Source organism: Papio anubis, chromosome 9, assembly GCF_008728515.1.
Source record: "Papio anubis isolate 15944 chromosome 9, Panubis1.0, whole genome shotgun sequence".
Classification (NCBI taxonomy): domain Eukaryota; kingdom Metazoa; phylum Chordata; class Mammalia; order Primates; family Cercopithecidae; genus Papio; species Papio anubis.
The window spans coordinates 115867730-115885180 of record NC_044984.1 but is presented as its reverse complement, the minus strand read 5'-3'; the positions used below and the strand labels follow the sequence as shown (position 1 = coordinate 115885180).

Here is a 17451-nt window from a genome sequence, read left to right as displayed (position 1 = left end):
TGAGCCACCGTGCCCGGCCTAATGATTATTTTTCAAAAATGCGAGGCTGAGCACAGTGGTTCATGCCTGTAATCCCATCACTTTGGGAGGCTGAGGTGGGCTGACTGCTTGAGGTCAAGAGTTTGAGATCAGCCCAGGCCACATGGCAAGATCCCATCTCTACAAAAAATTACCTGGACGTGGTGGTGGGCACCTGTAGTCCCAGCTACCTGGGAGGCTGAGGTGGAAGGGTCACTTGAGTTGTGATGGCACCACTGCACTCCAGCCTGGGCAACAGAGCAAGACCCTGCTTCAAAATGTATGTAAATATATTTTTAATAGACTATTTTTAAGTGTAATTTTAGATTTACAAAATTCAGGAGATAGTACAGAGAATTCCAATACATACCCCTCATGCCTAGTTTTCCCCTATTATTAACATCTTATATTAGTATAGTATGTTTGTGACAATTAATAAACCAATATTGATAACATGCATTGTAACTAAAGACTATATTCAGAGTTAGACCATGTTATTACTTGTCTTTTTTTCTGTTATAGGATCCCACCCAAGGTACAATATTACATTTAGTCTCATCAGTCTTCTCTTAGCTGCTATAGTTTCTTAGACTTTACTTGTTTTGATGACCTTGATGGTTTTGAGGAGATCTGTTCAGGCATTTTGTAGACTGTCCCTCTTTTGGTATTTGTGGCTTTATTTTATAAACACTCTGGGGCCAGGTGCGGTGCCTCATGCCTATAATCCCAGCACTTTGGGAGGCCGAGGTGGGCGGATCACTTGAGGCTAGGAGTTTGAGACCAGCCTGGCCAACATGGTGAAAACCCGTCTCTACTAAAAATGACAAAAATTAGCCAGGGGTGGTGGCGCACGCCGGTAATCCTAGCTACTTGGGAGGCTGAGGCAGGAGACTCCCTTGAACCTGGGAGGCAGAGATTGTAGTGAACCAAGATTGTGCCACTGCACTCCAGCCTGGGTGACAGAGTAACACTCTATCTCAAAAAAAAAAAAAAAAAAAAACTTTGTTTATTGGAAACTTACTCTAAGTTAGTCATTATGTGAGGCTTTGGGGATACAGCAGTGAATAAAGACACTTTATAAATAGCATTTACAAATCATTGACATTGACTATGGGACTTTGGGGAAGCTCTATGTTCCCGCGGCTGGGATTTGAACCCTTGTAGCCAGGGGTTCAAATAATCTTCACCCTCGTTTGTCTCCTGAGCACTTCTGCTCTTCCTGCTAAGTGCTTTTGTATGATTTACTCTGTTCTTAAATGTCCTGAAAAAATGTTTTTATACAATTCAGCAATCCATGGTCCAGGATCAGAATGGCCCAGTGATAGGTCCGTGTGTATTTAAACACATTTTTTTTGTGGGGTGCTGTGGATGTGTGGATGTAGCCAGAGAAAATCCTGTGTGGGTGGTCATGGGGCAGAAAGTCTGGTGCCAGAGAGTGGGGTTCCGGGGGTCTGTCTTCATAGTCTGGGGCAGCACTAAAGTCCTGTGAGCCTATCTGAGCCTCGGTAACCTTCCCTATGGTGGCTGTTAGATAATTCAGCTGGGTAGCATCTTATACCTGGATGAGGTTCTAAAGTCCAGCCACACAAGGCCAAAGTCTGGTAGCATGAGAATTCCCTTTGAAGAACCTTCGAACTACTCATGAGGGTGAACACAGTGTGCCTCGTGGGAGATCGCCACGCAACCTGGCAGTCCGTCCAACGCAGCCCATTTTTCTGCCACCATTTGGCCACATGACTCCATCCTCGGTCAGACCAGATCAAGCATCTTCTTGTATTTAGGGCCCATGTTGCAAAAAATATTTACACATTGTCACACAGCATGGTTAGTGTACACGTAGCAAGCTGACTGAAGGACGGAGTCATGGCCCTGTGAAGGCGTCAAGGTCTGGCAGTTGGTTTTGTTTGCTTCTCTGAGTACGTAGTTAAATTTGTGAACATTAGAGGATCCGTGGTGCCACTGCCCAACCCTTCCGGAGTACTTGGTAGGAATTAAATGAGGTGCAATGGGTTACCCCTGTAATCCTAGCATTTTGGTAGGCTGAGGAGGGAGGATTCCTCGAGGCCAGAAGTTTGGGCAACATGGCATATACCCTGTCTCCACAAAAAATTTTTAAAAATTATGGCTGGGCACAGTGGCTCACGCCTGTAATCCCAGCACTTTGGGAGGCCAAGGCAGGTGGGTTACTTGAGGTCAGGAGTTGGAGACCAACCTGGCCAACATGGCAAAACCCCATCTCTACTAAAAATACAAAAATTAGTGCGGTGTGGTGGCACACACCTGCATTCACAGCTACTCAGGAGGCTGGGGCAGGGAAATCGCTTGAACCCAGGAGGTAGAAGTTGCTTGAGCCAATATTGCGCCATTGCACTCCAGCCTGGGCGACAGAGTAAGACTTTGTCTCAAAAGAAAAAAAAAAATTTAGCCAGGGAGGGTGCCATGCGCCTGTGGTCTCAGCTACTCAGGAGGCTGAGGCATGAGGATCACTTGAGCCAGGTGGTCAAGGATGTAGTGAGCTATGATTGTACCACTGCACTCCAGCCTGGGTGACAGCAAGATTCTGTCTCAAAAAAGAAAAAAAAAAAGTTTGCCTGTGAGTCACTGACACTCTGGACAAGCCCTAGCTGTCATAACTGTGATCATGGGTGATACATACGTGGAAGTCACAGGGAGGTGTGTGATTTGCTTTGTTAAAAAAAATCTGTAGAGGGCAGAGGGGAACATTGTATGTTTTGTGGGCCCCAGGGGACCCTAGTGACTTGGTTTCTACTGAGCGTGTGGGTGGTGGTGGAGTCATGGGCGGGTGTTGACTTTGTGGAGTGCAATCCTTGCTGGACTATGTCTGCTGTTCGGCCCCCGTCAGAGGCCTCCCCTTCCCCCTGGGCTAATATGGATGCTTTGTTTGGCCACAGAATGTCCTGAAGGAGCACGCGGACGATGACCCTAGTCTGGCCATCACTGGGGTCCCTGTGGTGACTTGGCCAAAGAAGACTCCGAAGGTAAGACGCAGCCTGCCTGCAGTGGGCGGCTGCTTCCCACTTTCTTCCCACCTCCTGTAGGGTGAACGTCCGCGACTTTCTCGGTGGCTCTGGGGCCTCCTGAGATGAAGGCACCCCAGTGACAATGAAGGATTTTGGTGATTTGTTCTGTGTTTTTGTTTTTGGAACGGGGCTGCTTTACCTAGTTGTGGGAACTGCGAACAGTGCCGCCTGGTGGTCACTTGGAAAACTGGGGGGCGCTCACACCTCGCCTTTCCCTGTGGTTAGGTGGATTTTCTGACTCTCCTTCCCTCACTCCCTTGCTTCTTCCCTTCCTTTTTCCTTTTCCTTTAGCTGCTTCATGGGCTGTCTTCTCCTCTTTTGAAAGGAACTTTTTCTCAGTGTGTAAAACTGATTGATACTCAACATACAAATGTGTAATCGGTCGAGGGCGGTGGCTCACGCCCGTAATCTCAGCACTTTGGGAGGTGGAGGCGGGTGGATCACCTGAGGTCAGGAGTTCGAGACCAGCCTGGCCAACATGGCACAACCCCATCTCCACTAAAATACAAAAAAATGCAAGCATGGTGGTGCACGCGTGTGGTCCCAGCTACTTGGGAGGCTGAGGCAGGAGAATCGCTTGAACCTGGGAGGTGGAGGTTGCAGTGATCAGAGATTGCACCACTGCACTCCAGTCTGGGCTACAAAGTGAGACTCTATCCAAAAAATAAAAATAAAAAATAAATAAATAAATGAAATAAAATAAAAATGTCTAATCAAATGGGAAAGGACCAGGTCACGAAGAAGAGGAATAATGGCTGTATTGTTGAAGACTTCGTAGGAGCAGTTGGCTGTTGTCTGGACCTCCACAGCCCTTATCTTATTTATGTTTCAGCAACTCTGTGGCGTAGATAGTTGTGACTCTCATTTTATAGATGAGGAAACTGAGGCTTCAAAAGGTCAAGTCACTCGTTAGGACAGCCAAGTACACAAAGATCGGTCGGTTTGGCAGCAGAGGCCAAATTTTCAACCAGTGCTCACCTCAAAGTCCGCCATCCAGAGAAAACAGTTTTGGTGAGCACCCTTCCAAAGGTGGTCCTAGGTGGGATACATATGTATCAGGTCATCTCTCTACCATCCATCTGCCTCCAGGCAGCTTCACCACTTCCTTGGACAAGTTACATACTATCCGAATACTACTTTCCTTATTTATAAAATGCAGTTATACCAAGACTTTTTCTTCAGTGGATTTATCAGAACCTAAATAGGAATAAGACATGTAAAACCCTTCAGACAAGGGCTGTCCTGAGGTTAGCATGCTCTAAATATTATTTGTGACTTCAGTAGCCCCAAGAGGTATTTTGTTAATTTCTGATTTTTTTTTGGCTATTATAAAAAACACAAAATGAACATGGTAGAAACATGCCTGTGTTCAGCTACTCCAGGAGGCTGAGGGGGAGGATGCCTGAACCCAGGAGTTCAAGATCAGCCTGAGTAGCATAAGTAGGAACCTCATCTCTCTACCCAAAAGAAAAAAAAGGCTGGTGGCTCCAAGCCTGTAATCCCAGCCTTTGGGAGGCCGGGGCCAGGCGAGATCAGATCAGGAGATCAAGACCATCTAAGCTATACTGGTGAAAACCCTATCTCTACTAAAAAATACAAAAACTAGCTGGGGCTGGCCTGGTGGTGGGGCGCCTGTAGTCCCAGCTACTCCGGAGGCTAGAGGGGCAGAGGCTCAGTAAACCAGGAGGCCAGGCTGCAGTGAGCTGAGATCAGCCCTGCCTCAGCCTGGGCAGCTGAGACTCTATCTCAAAAAAAAAAAAAAAAAAAAAGAGCCAGGCATGATAGTACATGCCTGTAGTCAGCTCTTTGGGAGGCCAAGCAGGAGGATCGCTTAGGCCCAGGGCTGAGGGGCTGCAGTGAGCTGTAATTTTACCCACTGCCTCAAACTACGTCAATGGGAATGAGACCCTATCTCAAAAGAGAAAGAAGAAAAAATTAATACTGTAGCAAGATTTCAAGCCTTTTGAGACCGAGTTTTGCTCTTATGCAGCTGAAACAGGTGCGGTGGCTCGGCTCACTGCAACCTCTGCCTCCGGAGTTCAAAACTGATTTTTCCTGCCAATCCAGTGGCCTAAGTTACGAAACACCATACCATGCCGACCCCAGTTTTTATGTATTTTAAGTAGAGACAGGAGTTTCCTGCATATTAGGCAGGCTGAGTCATTTCAAACACTTATGGAGGCCTGGTGCAGTGGCTCCTCACCTGTAATCCCAGCAGCACTTTGGGGCGTAAGGTGGGCAGATCACTGAGGTCAGGAGTTGCAGACCAGCCTGGCCCAGCATGGCCCGTCTCTACTAAAAAGATACAAAAATTAACTGGTCATGGCTAACTGCGTGCCTGTAATCCCAGCTACTCCAGGGAGGCTGAGGCAAGAGAATGCAACCCAGACCTACCTGGGAGGTGGAGGTTGCAGTGAGCTGAGATAGCACCCTTCCGTCAGCCTGGGGATGCACTGCCGTTTTATTTGCTAAATCCTGGCAGCTCTAGTTGAAATGACTATGTACACGATACATTGTTGAAATAAGGCTGGATTATTCAGATTAATTTCACTGTTTGTTTTTACCTTTTCAAATGTGGCAACAAAAAACTCAAAAGTACCTATGTGGCTCACCTTCTATTTCATTCATTCATTCATTCGTTTATTTAGAGTCTTAATTCTGTTGCCCAGGCTGGAGTGCAGTGGTGCAATCATAGGTCACTGCAACCTCTGCCTCCCTGGATCAAGCGATCCTCCCACCTCAGCCTCCCAAGTAGCTGGGACCACAGGCACGCGCCATCACGCCTGGCTAGTTTTTTATATTTTTGGTAGAGATGGGGTTTTGCCATGTTGCCAAGGCTGAACTCCTGAGCTCAAGCAAGCCGCCTGCCTCGGTCTCCCAAAGTGTTGTGATTACAGGCATGAGCCACAGTGCCTGGCTTACCGTACGTACTTCTGTTATTTCTATCGAGCAGTGCTCTTCTGCATAATTCTTTGATTATCTTCTTCAGGTGTACTTTTTTTTTTTTTGAGATGGAGTCTTGCTCTTGTCACCCAGGCTGGAGTGCAGTGGCGCAATCTCGGCTCACTGCAACCTCCGCTTCCTGGGTTCAAGTGATTCTCTTGCCTCAGCCTCCCGAATAGCTGGGACTACAGGCGTCCGCCACCATGCCCGGCAAATTTTTTGTATTTTTAGTAGAGACGGGGTTTCACCATGTTGGCCAGGCTGATCTCGAACTCCTGACCTCAGGTGATGTGCCCACGTCGGCCTCCCAAAGTACTGGGATTACAGGCGTGAGCCACCATACCCAGTCACAAATAAATATTTTAAAAATAAGGAAGTAAATAACTTCAGAGCCACAAACTGGTATGAAGCAGAAGAGGAATGAATACCCCGGGCCCACCACCGAGCCCTGAAAATAAATGACCCCCAGCCCAGCTGAAACTCCTGGGCACTCCCCAGTATACGCAGCAGCTTCCAGACGCAGTTTGTCTATTTGACTTTACCCTTCCCATGAGGCTGGGAGATGGAGGGTGTTATCACCTTGGTGCAGTTGAGGAAGCAGAGAGCTTGGAGAGGTGCAGCAGTGACCCTCGGGCCACTTCCTTAGGAGAAGGAAGGCGTCGGACCCCAGATGTGCAGGTTTCTGTCACTGCACGGTGAGGAACCAGTGACATGTGGCAGGGAGAGGGGGGAGGGAGGCCCCTGCTATGTTTATGCATTTCCTGGCTGGTGGGGTTAAAAAGTTAACAGGAAAGGAAGAAATAACTAAACGACTGACTGCCTGGGCCGCCCGGGGTCTCTGGGTTCCCAGGTTGCAGCTTCCTCCCATTGGATGCAGGTTGGGGTGAAAGATCAAGGGTGCTCACTGAGGCCCTCAGGATGCAAGGTAGGGAGTGGTATTTGATCTGGGTCGGGTTACCTAACAAGTAATTAAGGCTAAGTGATGATTAGCAAGAAATGCTTTGATCTCCCACCTTGCCTCCAGGAGAACAAAGCTCTTTTCTGGAACTGATTAGGTGCTGTGAGGTCATTTCTGATGCGGTGTCCTTCATATCCAAGATGCTACTGAGCCACCATCCATCACCATCCACCTGATTGGCTGTTTCCACAAGTGGTGTTGGATTTGTTTTGATCTGTCTACACTCCGGCTGCTTCCTTTTATGACCAAGGGGCAGGATGGTGGGGGCCCGTCTGTGACCTTACAGGCTGGGCGAGGGAATGGAGCTTATTTGAGGCCTGGCCTCTGACCTCGGCCTTATTAGTGAGCTGAGCCCTGGCTCAGCTGCCAGACATGGCTACTGGCTGGCTTGCTGGTTTATTCCCAAAGGAGGAAACTGAGGAAGGACGGGGGACCCAGCCACGACTGCCTCTGGCTAGCAAGCCAGCCTGTGGACGCTGCCAGCTTCTTCATTCATTATCTCTAGTGGCCAAACCAGGCTGCCACTTGAATTTCAATGACTGGCAATTTTTCTGGAGTATGGGAGCAGAGAGGCTGGAGTGCGGAGGACGAGCACCCTGATGGGGGCATGGAGACAGTCCTCGTCAGTAGCTGTTGGATCAGCTTCCTTACGGGGACATTTCGGAGCCACACAGGAACCACAAGAGGAAGCAACACACCCTCGATGACTTGTGACCTTTGCTTCTGCTTTGTCTCTCTCCCCTTTCCTCCGAAGTTGGTCCCTTCGATCCCAGAGGCCTGCTCCATCTGGGGTCCCTCGGGAGTGACGCACAGCCTTTCCCCGAAGGGAGGCACGTGATTCAGTGAGAGTCCCCTAGTGCTTCCGGCAGGTCCCTGCCCGGCTCTCAGTCCTGTCGGCCCGTAGTCATGAAGCTGATGCTGTACAGTTGAGGTGGAGGGGGCTAGCAATAATGGCTGCCCTGTATTGCCAACTACTCAGGGTCCTGTAATTTCTCAGGAAGGCCATGTGCTGTAATGAGGACCAGTCCCCAGGCTGGTGGCATCAGCTTCACCTGGGGGACTTGTGAAAAAATACAGCTTCCTGGCCCCCACCCTTGATGTAGCCATTCTGTAGGCTTGGGGTGGGCCTGGGGATCTGCACTTTCTAAAAGCAGCTCGGGGCCAGGTGTGGTGGCTCACGCCTATAATGCCAGCACTTTGGGAGGCCGAGGCAGGTGGATCACTTGAGGCCGGGAGTTCGAGACCAGCCTCACCAACATGGTAAAACCCCATCTTTACTAAAAATACAAAGATTAGCCAGGTATGGTGGCAGGCGCCTGTAGTCCCAGATACTCGGGAGGCTGAGGCAGGAAAATCACTTGAACTTAGGAGGCAGAGGTTGCAGTGAGCTGAGATTGCACCACTGCATTCCAGCCTGGGTGACAGAGTGAGTCTTGGTCTCATTAAAAAATAAAAGCTTCTCGGGGCGGGCACTGTGGCTCATGCCTGTAATGCCTGTAATCTCAGCACTTTGGGAGGCTCAGGCTGGAGGATCACTTAAGCCCAGGAGTTGGAGGCTGCAGTGACCTATGATCACTCCACTGCACCCCAGCCTGGGTGACAGAGTGTGATCCTGTCTCAAAAATAAATAAATAAATAAATACATAAATACATAAATAAAAATAAAAAAATAAAACTGCGCGCGGTGGCTCATGCCTGTAATCCCAGCCCTTTGGGAGGCCGAGTTGGGCGGATCACTTGAGGTCAGGAGTTTAAGACCAGCCTGGCCAACATGGTGAAACCCCATCTCCACTAAAAATACAAAACAAAAGGCCAGGTGTGGTGGCTGATGCCTGTATCCCAGCACTTTGGGAGCCCGAGGCAGGCGGATCACCTGAGGTTGGGAGTTCAAGACCAGCCTGATCAATATGGAGAAACCCTGTCTCTACTAAAAAAATACAAAATTGGCCGGGCGCGGTGGCTCAAGCCTGTAATCCCAGCACTTTGGGAGGCCGAGACGGGTGGATCACGAGGTCAGGAGATCGAGACCATCCTGGCTAACACGGTGAAACCCCGTCTCTACCAAAAAAATACAAAAAACTAGCCGGGCGAGGTGGCGGGCGCCTGTAGTCCCAGCTACTCGGGAGGCTGAGGCAGGAGAATGGCGTGAACCCGGGAGGCGGAGCTTGCAGTGAGCTGAGATCTGGCCACTGCACTCCAGCCTGGGCGACAGAGCGAGACTCTGTCTCAAAAAGAAAAAAAAAAAAAATACAAAATTACCTGGGCGTGGTGGTATATGTCTGTAATCCCAACTACTCGAGAGGCTGAGGCAGGAGAATCACTTGAACCCAGGAGGCAGAGGTTGCGGTGAGCTGAGATCACACCACTGCACTCCAGCCTGGGTGACACAGCAAGACTCCATCTCGGAAAAAAAAACAAAAAACAAAACAAACCAATACATAAATAAAAATGAATACATAAAAGCTTCCCAGGTCATTCTCTGCACTGCTCAGATGCATTTTTGGGGTCAGATGCACCTTTGGGTGGACTCCTTCCTTCGCCACTGACTAGCTATGTGGTCTTGAGCAAGTCTCAGCCTCAGTTTACTTATCTGTGAAAGGGGCTAACAGCACCTTTCTTGTGGGGCTGTGGTGAGATGATGTCTGTGAAATGTCTTTAGAGTGGGCCATCAATCAGTGTTTGCTATTCTAGTTTTTTGTAATTATGGTTTAAAAGTAACCCTGAATCTGCCCACCCAGAAGGCTTTTGATGTTCTTGATAGAAACTGAGGACACAAGAGGAGGAGCGGGGACCAGGGGAGGGGGCTGAATGGTTTAGAGGCATTTCCCATCCCAAAATTATTATTTGCTTGTGCAAAACTTAATCGCAAGCAAGGGCCTGAATGACTTAATTTCTTTGCAGTAGTTATGGCCGTGCTGAAATGGGCTGGCATTTCCTGGGGGTTTGGGGGTGGGAACTGGTTTAAGAAGCTGCTTTATCTAGGCATGCCAAGGCTGAAGCGGGCGGATCAGTTGAGGTCAGGAGTTTGAGACTAGTCTGACCAACATGTTGAAACCCCATCTCTACTGAAAATACAAAAAATTAGCCGGGCATGGTGGCGCATACCAATAATCCCAGCTACTTGGGAGGCTGAGGCAGGAGAATCACTTGAACTCAGGAGGCAGAGATTGCAGTGAGCGGAGATCGCCCCACTGCACTCCAGCCTGGGCAGCAGAGCGAGACCCCGTCTCGAAAAGAAAAATAAAAGCAGCAGCTTCTCCTTTATCTCTTCCTCCTCCTAGAAGGGAGGAGTCATAGGCTCTTCGGAAGGGAGTGATGGTTTGCCTGAGAATGTGCCCCTGCGGGTTTGAGGCCACTGAGGCCATGGGGTTCTCCACCGGGTCAGGGTAGGAGGAGAGGATGTCAAAGGCCAAGGGTGTCAGATGTCCAGTGCTGAGGGCAGGACAGGTCTGGTGAAAGGCTTGTGGGAGAGCAGCTCCCCAAGAGGAAGTGCGCAGCTCAACATGCTGGGAGGAGGCCGCGATGGAAGCCGCAGGGCCAGGATGTGGGTCCCAGGAGAGCAAAGAAAGACAGGAGAAACAAGTTGATTCTTGGAGGGTGCGGTGAGGGGAGCCATGTGAAGAGAAACCTGGGCCTCCGATCTGGAATTCCAAGTGCGTTCCTCCTGCCGTCTGAGTCATTCATGGAGTCTGGAGTCTGGCAAATTCTTGGGAGGTCAACAAAAACGTCCAGTCAACGAATGCCCACAGAGAATGTTCTGCTGCTTCTAAATAATGTTGTATACAACATCAACAGCAGAAGAATCCTGTAGAGAGAAAAATATGGGTGGCAAAAGGATGCGCCAGTTCTGTCGTTCGTTCTTTCTTTCCTGCTTTTGTTTCTTTCCTTTCTTTTTTGTTTGACACAAGGTCTTGCCCTGTTGCCCAGGCTGGAGTACAAGTGGCGTGACCACAGCTCGCTACCGTCCCCACCTCCCAGGCTCAAATGATCCTCCCCCCTCAGCCTCCTGAGTAGCTGGGACCACAGGCATGCGCCATCACACCCAACTAATTTTGTTTATTTTTTGTATGGGGAGCGAGCGGTCTCACTATGTTGCCCATGCTGGAGTGCCGTGGCTCAATCATAGTTCACTGTAGCCTCATACTGCTGGGCTTAAGAGATCATTCCACCTCAGCCTCCCGAGTAGCTGAGACTACAGGTGTGCACCCCCATGCTTGACTTTGTGATTATTATTATTATTATTTGAGAGAGATTCTTGCTGTGTCACCCAGGCTGGAGTGCAGTGGCGTAATCTTGGCTCAATACCAACCTCCGCCTCCTGGACTCAAGTAATTCTCCTGCCTCAGCCTCCCGAGTAGCTCGGATTATAGGCATCTGCCACCACTCCTGGCTAATTTTGTATTTTTAGTAGAGACAGGGTTTCACCATGTTGGCCAGGCTGGTCTCAAACTCCTGACCTCATGTGCTCTGCCTGCCTCAGCCTTTCAAAGTGTTGGGATTACAGGTGTGAGCCACTGCACCTGGTCTGTGATTTTTATTAGTCATGGTAAAATGCCGGGCGCAGTGGCTCACGCCTGTAATCCCAACACTTTGGGAGGCTGAGGCAGGTGGATCACAAGGTCGGGAGTTCAAGACTAGCCTGACCATGATGATGAAACACCGTTTCTACAAAAAAAAAAAAAAAAAAAAGCCAGGCGCATTGGCTCATGCCTTTAATCCCAGCACTTTGGGAGGCCAAGGGGGGGGGGGGGGGGGGATCATGAGGTCAGGAGTTCGAGACCAGCCTGACCAACAAGGTAAAACCCCATCTCTACTAAAAATACAAGAATTAGCCAGGTGTGGTGGCACACACCTGTAATCCCAGCTACTCAGGAGGCTGAGGCAGGAGAATAGCTTGAACCCAGTAGGCGGAGGTTGCAGCGAGTCGAGATTATGCCACTGCACTCCAGCCTGGCAAAGGAGCAAGACTCCATCTGAAAAAAAAAAATGTGGTAAAATATATTTTGCGTAAAAGTTACCACTTCAGGCTGGGCATGGTGGGTCACGCCTGTAATCCCAGCACTTTGGGAGGCTGAGGTGGGTGGATCACTTGAGGTCAGGAGTTTGAGACCAGCCTGGCCAACATGGTGAAACCCTGTCTTTACTAAAAATACAAAAAGTAGCTGGGCGTGGTGGCGCATGCGTGTAGTCCCAGCTACTCAGGAGGCTGACGCAGGAGAACTGCATAAACCCAGGAGGTGGAGGTTGCAGTGAGCTGAGATCGTGCCACTGCACTCCAACCTGGGTGACAAAGCAAGACTCCATCTCAAAAAAAAAAAAAAGCTATTTCAACTATTTTTATGTGCATAGTTCAGTGGCATTATTATTATTTATTTATTTATTTATTTATTTTTTGAGATGGAGTCTCGCTCTGTCGCCTAGGCTGGAGTGCAGTGGTGAGATCTCTGCTCACTGCAAGCTCCACCTCCCGGGTTCACGCCATTCTCCTGCCTCAGCCTCCTGAGTAGCTGGGACTACAGGCGCCCGCCACCAAGCCCGGCTAATTTTTTTTTTTGTATTTTTACTAGAGACGGAGTTTCACCATGTTAGCCAGGATGGTTTCGATCTCCTGACCTCGTGATCTGCCCGCCTCGGCTTCCCAAAGTGCTGGGATTACAGGCGTGAGCCACCACGCCCGGCCATTATTATTATTTAACGTGTTGTGCAGCCATCATCACCATCCATCTCCAGGACTCTTTCATCACTCCAAACAGGAATCCTGGAACCCCGGCCCTGTTTAACACTCACCCCCCATTCTCCCCCCCCGCTGCCCCCTGACAGAAGGTTTTTGAAGACAGAATAGTGTGAAGTTGGGACACTTGGTGAGGGAGAGGCCATCAAGGAGGCTATTGCTAAAGGCCTCCTAACAGTGGATCAGTTTAGCATAGTGACTGTGGCAATGAAGAGGTTGGATCCCAGATATATTTGGGAGGCAACACTGATGGGACAGTGGGAAGCTTCTGCTGCTGGGTTGAGGGGAGGTGTCAGGGATGGCTCTTAGGTGTTGGATTTACAGGGCGTCTTCGGGCTAGTGTTCTCACCTCTTTCTGGAAACCCGACCGCAGAATGATTTTCAACATCCTCAAACTGGTGTCGCCCCTTTGCCACCAGGCTCAGGCCCTTCTAGTCTCCCAGCTGTCAAAGTAACCTCCTGAAATTTAGACCCCATCACAGCTCTCGCTTGTGTATTAGTCGACTAGGGCTTTATAACAAAGGATCGTGACGGAAACGTACTGCCTCAGAGTTCTGGAGGCCAGAAGTCCAAGGTGAAGCTGTCGGCAGGCAGGTTCCATCTGGGACTGTGCGAAGATCTGCTTCAGGCCTCTCTCCTTGGTTTGTAGGTGGCTGTGGTCTCCCTGGGTCTTCACCTCATCTTCCCTCTGTAAGGGTCTGTGCCCAGATGTCCTCGTTTTATAAGGACAACAGTCATATGGGTGCTGGGGGCTCGGACTTCAACATACGAATTTTGGGGGTGGATACAGTCAGCCCCCAACCCTTGTTATCAATCCTTCAGTGATTCTCCATCTTATTTATTTTTAAAGTTTTTTTTCTTTCTAGTTTCTGAGACAGGGTCTTTCTCTGTTGCCAGGCTGGAGTGCAGTGTTGCAATCACGGCTCGCTGCAGCCTCGACCTCCCAGGCTCAAGGGATCCTCCCACCTCAGCCTCCCAAGTCGCTGGGACCACAGGTGTGCACCATCATGCCCAGCTCATTTTTTTGGTTTTTGTAGAGATGGGGCCTCACTGTGTTGCTCAGATTGGTCTTGACCTTCTGGGCCCAAGTGATCCTCCCACCTTGACCTCCCAAAGTGCTAGGACTACAGGCGTGAGCCACCATGCCCGGCCTCCATCTTCATTAAAAGCCTCTCTCAGCTCGTGAGCCTGGCCTTGAGTGCCCAAGTCGCCGTCTGTGACTGTGCCGTAGACTCTCCTGACCTCCTCTCATCTTCATTTCATTGCTGGGGAACCAAATTCCTCCATGGTTTCCTTGGACCGGCCTGCCTCTGTCTTTGCTTACACTCTTCCCTTCTCAGAGGGCCCTTTTCCCCATTGCTCCCATGTAGAAATCCTCTCCATGCCAGCCCCAACCCAGTTCCCTCTTTACCAGGGAGCCTCCTGAGCTGACGTGTTCCAATTGCACCTTAGCCCCTTTCCGGCCGCCTCACCCTCCTTGTGGACTGCTGCAAGGGGCTTCCTTGCCTATCTGGCCTCTGATTGGTCTCAGCCCGTGGGAAGCACCTGCAGGAGATGGGAAGGTGGGAGGAGAGGGAGGCGGAGTATCGATTTCTTCAGCTTCCTCCCTGTGGGATCATTGCAGGTTGAGTGTTTCCATCTATCGCAGACCACACCTCTATTGTGTGACCTTCTCCAACTTTTCTCTGCTTCTGGTCACTGTTCCCTCCGCTTGCCCATTGGCCAAGGGGAGGAAACAGCTCGTCACTGTCCCTGGGCTTGGCTGCATCGACGCCTGGCTGGTTTCCCTTAGCCCTGTTTACGTTTTGTCAGTCAAACATCGGCTAAACTCTCCGTTATGCACCAGTGTGAGGGGCCTTGGTGCCCTCCGATTCCTGCCAAGATCCTGACTGACGTGCTTCCACACTTCTTTCCCCACTGCACTTCTGCATTCTACTCTGCATTTTGTGTGTGTGTGTGTGTGTTGTTGTTGTTTGTTTGTTTTGTTTTGTTTTGTTTTGTTTTTTCCTGAGATAGGGTCTCACTCTGTCACCCAGGCTGGGGTGCAGTGGCACAATCTCGGCTCATGGCAACCTCCGCCTCCCGGACTTAAGGGATCCTCACATGTCAACTCACATGGGACTACAGATACATACTACCATGCCCAGCTAAATTTTTGTATTTTTTTGTAGAGATGGGGTCTTGCCATGCTGCCCAGACTGGTCTCGATCTCCTGGGCTCAAGAGATCCACTTGCCTCAGCCTCCCAAAGTGCTGGGATTACAAACGTGAGCCACTGCATCTGGCCATAGGGCCTAACGCTGGCCTACTCTGCATTTTGGTTGACTGGACATACCTGAACGGAGCCTCCACTAGCGTCTTGAGACTGGAGCTTGTATTTTGTTGTTGTTGTTGTTGTTTTTTCTTTTGAGAGGGAGTCTTGCCCTGTTGTGCAGGCTAGAGTGCAGTGGCGCAATCTCCACTCACTGCATGGAGCTTGTCTTAATAATGTTTATTATTATTATTTTTTGAGATGGAGTCTTGCTCTGTTGCCCAGGCTGGAGTGTAGTGGCACGATCCCGGCTCACTGCAGCCTCTGCCTCCCGGGTTCAAGCGATTCTCCCGCCTCAGCCTCCCTAGTAGCTGTGATTACAGGCGCCCACCACCATGCCCAGGTAATTTTTGTATTTTTAGTAGATTCAGGATTTCACCATGGCCAGACTGGTCTTGAACTCCTGACCTCAGGTGATCCGCCCCGCTTGGCCTTCCAAAGTGCTGGGATTACAAGTGTGAGCCACCACACGCGGCCCAATAATGTTTTCCTTATCCATTTTTGCATCCTGTCAAGGCAAGACCGCGCCCAGGTCCCAAAGGCCCAGGAAATACTTGTTGAATGAATGAAGTCAACAGCAGGATTTTCCCAGAGCTTCTGAAAGATGAGGCCGTATTCATTAGTTTCATGTCTTTGTTGTCTTTCACCTGCACTCCAAATGCTTCTGAATCCTATTTGTGATGCACTTATTCTTTATGTAACTCCTGTGTCCAGTCCCCGCCAGCTGTTAAACGAACGCTCATTAGAAGAGTACTAAGGCTGGGCGCGGTGGCTCACGCCTGTAATCCCAGCACTTTGGGAGGCCGAGACGGGCGGATCACGAGGTCAGGAGATTGAGACCATCCTGGCTAACACGGTGAAACCCCATCTCTACTAAAAACACAAAAAAACTAGCCGGGCGAGCTGGCGGGCGCCTGTAGTCCCAGCTACTCAGGAGGCTGAGGCCAGAGAATGGCGTGAACCCGGGAGGCGGAGCTTGCAGTGAGCTGAGATCCGGCCACTGCACTCCAGCCTGGGTGACAGAGGGAGACTCTGTCTCAAGAAAAAAAAAAAAAAAAAAAGCCTAAGATAAGTTCTTGGAAAGCAACTGAGATCTGGAGAGCTCCAGCCTTTGGAGTAATTAGAAAGCCAGGCAGGTACTATAACCAATTGCTTGGCATTACCATGGTTTCATTTCTGGAACAATGGCTTATCCTTTAGACTTTGTGTATTTCCCACATTAAAGGAGGATGTTTGATCACTGACATTAGGAATAAGTTGTCATTCCCCACCCCCACCCCCTGACTTCTTTCTCGAATTTGGCTCTGTTAGGAAGACGGATGTATGTTTGACCAAACGATGTTGTCAGATAATCTGTCTCTCAAATTTAGGTGACCTATTGAAAAAGGGACAAGGTTGGGTTTAGACAGGTGAAATATTTTCATCACTTATTTTTGCTTCATCTTACAAAGCTGGGACGGATGAAGGGGGGGAGTCTTAATTACACAAAAAGAAAGTAGGTGCAAACCTGCTCTACATCACTGACCTCCTCCACCAGTGAACAGAAACATCTCATCAGGAAAGCAGGATGAAGAGAATCAGAAGTACTCTCATCGGCCAGGCGCAGTGGCTCACGCCTGTAATCCCAACAGTTTGGGAGGCTGAGGCGGGTGGATCGTTTGAGGTCTGGAATTTAAGAGGAGCCAGACCAACATGGTGAAACTCCATCTCTACTAAAAATACAAAGAAAAAATTACCTGGGCATGGTGGTGCATCTGTAGTCCCAACTATTTGGGAAACTGAGGCAGGAGAATCGCTTGAACCCGGGAGGCGGAGGTTGCAGTGAGCTGAGGTGACACCACTGCACTCCATTTGGGTGACAGAGCAAGACTCCATCTCAAAAAAAACAAAAAACAAAAAACCAAACTTATCATTTATAAAAAGCACTTTTTTTCTCGTCATTTAGATTATTGTTTTTCTCTGCTAGTGTTCATGAGACAAGATGACAGGCAATGGCTGGGTGTGGGGCCAGCATGGGAAGGAGTATCTGTTTTTTTGTTTTTTGGGTTTTTTTTAAGACAGTCTCGCTCTGTCACCCAAGCCAGACTACAATAGCATGATACTAGCTCACTGCAACCCTGCCTCCTGGGCTCAAGTGATCCTCTCACCTCAGCCTCCCAAGTACCTGGGACTACAGGTATGCACCACCACACCCGGCTAAGTTTTTTGTGGTTTTTTTTTTTTTTTTTTTGGTAGAGACAGAGTCTCATTATGTTGCCCTAGCTGGTCTTGAACTCCAGAGCTCAAGTGATCCTCCTGCCTCAACCTCCCAGAGTGCTGGGATTACAGATATGAGCCACTGTTCCTGGCCTAAACCTGTTCTTAATTCTCTCTTTTAATACAGACTTTTCTCAGGACGTAATTTGTAGAAAACAAAGAGCCACATGTGCCATAGAATATCCCGCTCTATG

General features: G+C 49.5%; 1 protein-coding gene across 16 annotated transcripts in view; it reads left to right on the top strand.

Annotated features, from left to right (window-relative positions):
• The window catches only part of KDM2B (lysine demethylase 2B), a 153570-nt gene that overhangs the window by 84887 nt on the left and 51232 nt on the right, over positions 1-17451 (top strand). For all 16 annotated transcript variants that reach the window (XM_031650834.1, XM_021923049.2, XM_031650831.1 and 13 more), the window contains one exon: positions 2931-3017. In XM_031650834.1, the coding sequence (XP_031506694.1) occupies positions 2931-3017 (87 nt within the window). The remainder of the gene's footprint in view (positions 1-2930; positions 3018-17451) is intronic.